The following is an 8754-nucleotide window of genomic DNA, read 5'->3' on the forward strand; positions in this document are numbered from 1 at the left end:
AAAAAAAAAAAAAAAAAAAAAAAAAGAGAGAGAGAGAGAGATTGGATTTCTTGGCTTCCCTAGTCACCGCTCTGCTTTGCAGAGGGGTCTGCTGCATGTGTGTGTGTGTGTGTGTATGTGTTTCTTCACCCAATAAAAGCCTCTCTTCATCTGATTATTCTGTCTGCTCCTGTTTACTGTGTACACGCTTTCTCAGATGCTACCTGTAGAGATTTCCCCCTGCCTTTTAATTCTTTAACAGTGAAAACAAACCCAGTCAGGACCCCTAGAGGAGCTGGGCATGCTGGGTTATAGGTGTGCACTACCACCACCATCAACAAAATATTTTCGACTTTTTTGTTTGCTTCGTTTTGGCTTTTGTTGCTGTTTTTGTTGTTTTTAGAGACAGGGTTTCCTCTGTAAAGCCCTTGCTGTCCTGGAACTCTATAGACCAGGCTGACCTCCAACTCAAGAGAGCCATTGTGGAAGTTTGCTCTGTTGCTATGTATTGTAATGCTAAAATCTTTATCCCAAGGTCTAGTAGCCTTTGGAGAGAGAATTCTCCCTCTCCCGCATGCTAACTTTTGTTGAGCAAATATTGCTCCTAAATTTTATCAGTTGAATAAAGATGCCTACAGCTCATACCTGGGCAGAAGAGGGGTAGGCAAGGCTTCAGTTCCCAGGCTTAGGGTCTGAGGTGGGGACCAGGAGGAGGGAGGAAGAAGTCACCATTTGGTAAGTGGGTGGTGATCACATGGTCATGAGGGCTGGCCAGTTGGAGTTAGAGCAGCCTAGACTGAACATGGCAAGTTATATCTTGGAAGTAGACAAAATAACATAGAGGGTTGATATTTGCCCAGCTCTAGTGCTTTAAGGCTTATTATAAATATAAAGGTTCTATGTCTTTTATTTGGGAAGTATCTGATCTATGGTGGGCTAGAAACCCCCAATTAATATTTACCGAAACAATCCGATGCCTCTCCCTCCTGAGTGCTGGGATTAAAGGTGTGTGCCACCAACCACTGATGCTCTTCTGTTCTTTAAGCCTATCAGTTTGTCATTCTTGGTCCCAGCAAGTTAGCAGGATACCTATTAGGGTTTTGAAGTCTTGAGATCCACTCAAGGACAACCGCCAATTACCAAAGCAATGAACTAATTGTTCCATAGAGAATGTTCTCTTCCATGCGCATTTTATTTCAAGGAGAAAATACATCAGAACCAACAGGCTTGCACACTATTAGATATGTATCTATTGTGACTATTTTACCAGTTGGGTTGCAGAATTCCTCTATAGACAGCAAAGCCAGTACTCCAGTGGGACACCAGAGTGACTGGCAAGTGCGGGGCCAGAAGCTCTGGCCTCCCCACCCCCACCTGTGGATAAACAATTTAAACCCGGGACAAAGCTTGTGCTGGCTGAGGAGCCAGAGCCTGGGGGGGGCAACTCTGGCTGCTCACTGCTGCTCCAAGTCTCCTCTCTTTTACATCTGATGCCCAGAAAGCTGAGGATTTTCATCAGGAGCAAGTCCGCAATCTCTCCTTCCTCCGACAACTGCAAGAAGAAAGGACCAGGTGATGTATTCGGAACCATCCTAAGATATCCCGGCCCTGTTTGGTCCAGGAGATGAGGCTAGGGCTTGGTGATAGAGCACGCCTCGAGGATGCTCCAGGCTCTGGGTTTTATCCTCAGCACCACAAAGCAAACAAAAATAGCCTTTTTTTTTTCACCTGCCTAAAGTCACTGGGCTGTCCTAGGCTTGGGATGTCCTTCTACTGGGGCTCTAGCTCCACTAGGGAAGGGCAGGCCTATGCTTCCTGCTATCTGCAATGGGCCCTCTTCCTCTGCTGAGCATGGCTGAGCTGTCCTGGACTTGATATCCCAAACTGGACAGAGAAAGCCTCAGCAGGTTACTGCATGTGAACGTAAGCAGCAGACATCTTTCAGAGGTGACTGTCACCCACCTCACTCAGCCTTGCTACGTCCTCTTCCCCTGTCACTATTACCCTTTTGCTTGCCCCACGCATCCCTCAGTCCCCCACGAGTTCCTCAGTCCAGCCCAGCACGGGAGGGACTGGGATTCCTGGGGAATAAGAAACTAAACTGTTCCTTTCACATACTTAACCATAAATGATTGATTTAGATAGGTAGATAGATAGATAGATAGATAGATAGATAGATAGATAGATAGATCTTTAAAGAAAAAGGCATGGCTCCGCAAACCTGTAATCCCAGCCCTTAGAGGTGAAGACAGGAGAATGTTAAGTTCAAATCCAGCCTGAGCTGGATTTCAAGATCCTGTCTCATTGATAAACAAAGCAAAGCAAAAATACATTGTAGGAAATAAGACCAGCAGGTTAGACTTAAGGCTGTACACAGGGCCACACAGACATGGGGCCACAGGCCTGTAATCCCAGCACTTGGGAGGCAGAGACAGAAGGATAAGGAGTTCAAGGCCAGCCTGATGATCCTCATGAGATCTTGTCTAGAACAAACAGCAGAACTGTACGTCTATTATCAAGAGAGCCAGACTATTGGATTAGGGAGTCACACTGCTCCTGCATAACACCTCTTAACTAATCCTGTCAACAATGGCCCCGTGCTTCAACGTGGTCCGGTATGGAAATAATAAAGCTTAGTTAGAACTCTGACCTGTTTCGTTAGAGGACAATAACAGCCCATAATAACCATACCTCTCCCTCCAAAAAGGTCCTTAGACCATGGACATGTGGGCAATGCTCAATTACAGAGATTCTGTGCACCGGGTGTGCGGCGTATGCCTTTGTCTCCATCACTAAGGAGGCAGAGGCTGTCTAACCTGTGTGGTAAAGACCAACCTGACCTACAGAGAATGCGTTACCAATGGCAGATACTACAGCATGGATAAGCCTCAAAAATACCATCCTCAGGCTGGAGAGATGGCTTAGCAGCTAAGAGTCCTTGCTCCTCTTGCCGAGGACCGAGGTTCGATCCCTAGTACCCACACTGGACAGATCACAACCGTCTGTAACTCCAGTTCCTGGAAATTCTACAAAATTTTCTGGCCTTCACAGGAACTGCACGCAGGTGGTGCACATATAAACACACAGGTACACACACACATACACAGAATTTTTTTTTTATTTAAAAAAAATAGCAAATTAAAAAATTGGTTGTCCTAAGAGGAAGCAGCCAGATGGAAAAATGCATGCAGGTGCAAACACACACACACACACACACACACACACAATCTCATTTATGTGAAGACTAGGTCAAAGGAGTTTACCTGGTCAGACTTTTGCTCCTCGCTGAAGGCCACCAGAATGACAGAGATAAACAGATTCAGTACCACAAATGTCATAAAAACTATGCAGGACCCAATGAGGAGGGAGCCAAGAATTGGGCTGTAGTCCAGGACCTGCAGGGACAAAAGCCAGTCATTCCCCTTTCCCTCGGCAGCAAGTCAGGGTGTCTGAGCTGAGCAGAGTGGGGACAGTGTCCTCTGTCTGGGGCAGGAAGCATGGCCTGAGCTCCCCAGAGCTGCCCCAGAGGGGTATGGGCTGCATCCCGGCCCACCCCTGCTTCCTCTAAAAGCAGGCACCTTATCTAGCCAGGACTGGGCATGTCTACAGCTCAGCATGGCCCTCCAGGGGCTCTGATAGTTCTTCTATAAGCAGGAGCCCCCAGAGTAGGCTGTCTAAGGGTGGTAGCCCCATGCTTGCCAGGCACTGCATTCAAGTTGGCAAAGGGGAAGGTGAGCAGGCACTGATTTTTCAAAGTTTCATTCAGATTTGACACAGATTGCAGTGGACATGCCCCCCCACCCCCTACCTCTTCATAGTTGAAGATCCCCAGCTGAAGGCTGACCATTGTTTCTGCTGCATCAAAGAGGGTTTTGTAGGAACGGAGTTTCCAACCAAATACTAAATTTGACTGTCATGGAAAGAGTATTCGTGAACAGGGTAAGAAAGCACAAAGTGTCCCCCTGCCCCCCACCCCCACTCCCACCACCCTTCCAGTTCTGATGTTTGAGACACTTGGTCTGACCACATTGTGGGCACCTATGTGGTCATATAAGTGAATATTTCCACACACTCAGTTCAATATGAGATGTGGGTCTGTGCATGCATGAATATATATGAATTGTGAGTGTGTGTGTGTTTCTGTGGGCATTGATACATACACATATTCGTTTGTGTATGTGTAGGTTTGTATGTTATGTGCTCTGGAAGTGTCTGACCCAGGACCTTGGCTGTATTCTTAGCCTCCCGATGACAGCTATTTCTGTGCCCACCAGCACAAGAGTATCTGGATATTTCAGGGGCTCAGGTACCCCTTGTCCAACCCTCTGCATCATTTATCAGGTCATGGCTCAAGGACTCAGTGATGGCACTAGCTGTTCTCATGCCCCAGCCTCTTTGGTAGGAGAGGATAGTGGAGCTCCTCCCACCACACTCTCTCTCACTTCCCCAAGACTGTCCCGGGAAAGCTCAGAACCCTGTCTCTTTTTGAGTTGGTGGCTTCTGGCTCCACAAGATTTCTGCTGTGTCCCTGACTTTCAAAAGGAGGGCTGGGTAGACCCAGAAGAGTCAAGGCATTTGCAGGAGAGCGTTTAGGAGAACGCACCCTTTCGCAGACCCTGCACCCTTCTCTCAGTGCACCTCACCGAGTGGGATGCAAGGTGGAAGGAGAGCTGAACGGGCAGAGAAGAGATGGCTAGAACGTACAGTGGGAGTCGGGGATAAGGACAGAGTGCAGACAAAGACTCTCGGGCTGATGCCACACAGGTCCTGAGGGGTGACAGCTGCTGGACTGGACAGAGCTGGGCTGAGGTGAGATCAGGGTAGGGCTGAAGGTCAAAGGCAAATGGGCACCCGGGCCTGTGTTGGGAAGCCATGGGCCTTCTGAGCTTCCCAGAGTTGGAATGTGTATTTGGATAGAGAGCGAGGAGAGGTCAGAAGGAGTCATTGCTCTCCTTATTGCTTGATAACAAGAAAGAGTCAAAGACTCTGTGGTCCACAGTCGTCAAACAGATGTAATTGTCAACATGTAGTGTGGATGGGCTAAATGAAAAAAAAAATGTTGGCACTATGGAGTCCAAGTATTTATGACAGCATGGTCTTACCTTCACCTCCCCACCCCTGGCCTAGCTCAAGGAGAGAGTGGCCTGATTCATCCACGCTGTAGGCACTCACTACTCGTGCCTGGAAAACACCCTGGAGGCTTCTAAGCAACTGGGCCATCAGACCCAGCAGAGTGTGAGAAGGGCTGGCTGCAGAGAGCAGCCTGTCATGAGAGACCATGGGCCTTTTGGTCTCAGATCTCAAGCCGCCTTACCCCCTTTTTACTAAGGTTCCCAGTCTTGGTTCTTGGAGGTGGCAGTTTCATAAGCTCACAGTTAACAGATCCTGGATTCACAAGCTCGGTTGTTTCCTTTGGATTCCCAGTCTCCCCCTAACCCTGACTGGCCGCAGTACCAAGTAGCCTTTACTTCCACTAAGACCTGCGCTGAGGTGTTCTCACAGGAGGCACTCACCGCAAAGGAATACGCCAGGAGCATGATAAGAATGACGGCGACAAAGCCTGAGATGTCACCCCAGGCACGGCGCAGTGCTGATGTAATCATGTTCATTTTGGGATTCAACCTGAGCAGGTGCCAAAGCTTCACTGTGGACAGCAGGACGAGGAAGGCGATGATGTAACCAAGAGCAGCATCGGCCGCTGCTGTCTCGCTGAAACTGATCCCCCTGTGGGGACAAAATGGGAAGAAGGCCCCATCTCAGATACTAGAGGAACATGGCTGGAGTCCACCTGGATAAAGGGATAGATTTACCATGATCTCAGAGGTCATCGTGTCCTGAAAGTGGTCTGGGAGACAAAGAAGTTCCAATTCCCCCCAAGTCAGGTGGTGGTGGTGGCGGTGGCGGTGGTGGTAAGAACAATAGTAGCAGATATTCCAACAAGGTGGTTCAGTGGATAAAAGTAATTTCCATTACTCCTGGCTCCCTGAATTGATTCCCAGACCCCATGTAAATGAGGTACAGGTGGAAGGAGAGAGCTAACTCTTGAAAGTTGTCCTCTAGCTGGGTGTGGTGGCGCACGCCTTTAATCCCAGCACAGAGGCAGGAGGATTTCTGAGTTCAAAGCCAGCCTGGTCCACAGAGTGAGTTCCAGGACAGCCAGGGCTACACAGAGAAACCCTGTCTTGAAAAACCAAAAAAAAAAAAAAAAAAAAAAAAAGAAAGAAAGAAAGAAAGTTGCCCTCTGCCCTCTACACATGTGCTGTGGCATGTCTGTGCTCCCCAACAAATAATCATAAATATGTTAGGTGTGGTGCTGCACACCTGTAATCCCAGCACCTGGGAGGCAGAGGCAGGCAGATGTCTGTGAGTTCAAATCCAGCCTGGACTACATAGTGAGTTCTGTGATAGCTGTGTACAGATCCCATCTCAAAAACAAACAAAAAATCAAAATAGGACAATAAATCAATTAAAATGAAAGAACGATAGTGGTGGTGGCACTGATGAAGGTGTTGGTGATGATGGAGTGATAGATATGTAACAGTGATGATGAGGATGAAGGTGATGTTGCTGGTGGCCATGATGATGGTGATCATGAGGAGGAGGCAGAAGATGCTGCTGATGGGGATAATGTGGTCTTGAAGATCCAGGGGTTTGTTCCCAGGACCTTTAACCAGTGGTCTTGATCATTAGCTGCAGAGCTATAGAAGGATGGTGAAAGATGACTATGGCTGGGTAGTGGTGGCACATGCCTTTAATCCTAGCACTTGGGAGGCAGAGACAGGCAGATTTCTGAGTTCGAGGCCATCCTGGTCCACAAAGTGAGTTCCAGGACAGCCAAGGATATACAGAGAAACCCTGCCTCAAAAAAAAAAAAAAAAAAAAGAAAAAAAGAAAAAGAAAAAAGAAAGAAAGATGACTGTTGGGGTGGGGGTTGGGAGGATGGAGAGAAGAGTCTTTTTGGAGCCTTCACCTCCCTGCTTTGGGTCACTTATTTGAGTGTCCGTACCCAGCTGCCCTCATATGGAAGAAGCACGGGGTGTCCCCCTATTTGTTGTGCTAAGTGAGAATCCAATTTGCTTTGTGCCGTTACACTTCAAGATAAAGCAGGTCCTGCTGTCCCTGTCTCACAGATGGCAGAGAGTTGGCACAAGGTGACTCAGCTAGGGATGGACGTGACAACTTCTGAGGGGAGGGGTGAGTTGGAATCCAGGTGCGTCTGACCTCAAAGCCCTCCGGTCTAAATCTGTGCCGTCATATTCAAAATTCCGTATGAATACTAGGGTGGGATTATGTCATGAGCAAATCTGGGAGGCAGTGTGAACCACAGGCCCAGCTAGCTCTCTTCCTTCCAGAATCCTGCTGGGAGCCGGGCTGAGAAGCACTGGGTTCCAGAGACCATGAAACAAATCACTTGGGCTTAAAAGATAGTTTATTAATGGGTGTGAGAGATGGCTCTGAGGTTAAGAACACTAGCTGTTCTTCCACAGGTCTCAGGTTCAATTCCCAATACCCAGAATATATAATTTCACAAAAATATAACTTCAGTTCCAAAGAATCCCACACTGGCTTCTGGCCTCCTTGGGTACTACCAGGCACACATGTGATCCACAGATATACATTCAGGCAAAATACCCATTGTGATGCTTTGAATAAGCTTGGCCCAGAGGGTGGCACTATTAGGAGGTGTGGCCTTGTTGGAGGAAGTGTGTCACTGTGGGCGTGAGCTTTAAGACTCTCATCCTAGCTCCCTGGAAGCCAGTCTTCTCCTAACTGTCTCTGGAACAAGATGTAGAACTCTCAGCTCCTTCAGCACCATGCCTGCCTGAATGCTGCCATGTTCCCACCTTGATGATAATGGACTGAACCTCTGGACCTGTAAGCCAGCCCCAATTACGTGTTGTCCTTATAAGAGTTGCCTTGGCCTTGGTGTCTGTTCACAGCAGTAAAACCCTAAGACTCCCATATAAATAAAAATATTTTTAAAATTAAATAAAAGTATCTTATTAAAATTCAGAACTTGGGATAGGAGGTTGTATCATTAGTAGAGCATGTACTTAGCATACAGCAAGACTCTGGGTTTGATCCTGAGCAAAAGGAAGGGAAAAAGAGAAAGACCCGGGTGGGGGGTTAGAGGGAGTGAGGATGGGATAAATTGGGCCTTTGCTGTAGAAAGACAGCATACCTATTTAAAAAGTTCTAATAGGTTCTGAAGAAGATAAAAACCAAAACCAAACCACCAAGACTCCGTTAAAATGACTGACAGACCTGTAACCCTAGCTATTCGAGGGGCCAAGGCAGGAAGTTCAGAAGTTCAAGACCTGCATGGGCTGCAGAGCAAGTTCAAAGGCAGCCTGGGCGACCCAGTGATACCCTGACCCAGAGGTTTTTTTTCTTTCTTTAAGTAAAACTAAGATTGGGGTGGGGGTATGGTTTCCTGTAAACTAAGATTGGGGTGGGGTATGGTTCCCTGTAAACTAAGATTGGAGTCGGGTGTGGGTCCCTGTAAACTGCTCACCTGGCATGGGTTCAAGCCCTCAAACTGAAAAACAGAACCTAAGACCCCTTGGTCCATAGATTAATAAAGTCATCAAATCCAACTATGGATTTCAAACAAATCTTCAAACTGAAAGCTTAGCTGCTCTTAGGCCTGCTGGGCTCAGAAGAAGGACAGTTACCTAGGATGAGTGAAGCCTGGGGTTTAAGGATTTGGATAGCAGCAGCAGCAGCAACACACACACACAGACACACACACACACACACACACACACACACACA

The 8754-nt window shown here is 47.6% G+C and overlaps 1 protein-coding gene across 1 annotated transcript in view; it reads right to left on the bottom strand.

The window, feature by feature from the left end:
- Positions 1 to 1368: 1368 nt before the first annotated feature.
- The window catches only part of Pkd1l2 (polycystin 1 like 2), an 81612-nt gene continuing 74226 nt past the window's right edge, over positions 1369 to 8754 (bottom strand). Inside the window, 5 exon segments of the mRNA XM_021170683.1 lie at positions 1369 to 1419; positions 1421 to 1531; positions 3243 to 3374; positions 3788 to 3889; positions 5493 to 5703. Of these exon segments, the coding sequence (XP_021026342.1) occupies positions 1369 to 1419; positions 1421 to 1531; positions 3243 to 3374; positions 3788 to 3889; positions 5493 to 5703 (607 nt within the window).

Source organism: Mus caroli, chromosome 8 (genome assembly GCF_900094665.2).
Source record: "Mus caroli chromosome 8, CAROLI_EIJ_v1.1, whole genome shotgun sequence".
NCBI classification, from domain to species: Eukaryota; Metazoa; Chordata; class Mammalia; order Rodentia; family Muridae; genus Mus; species Mus caroli.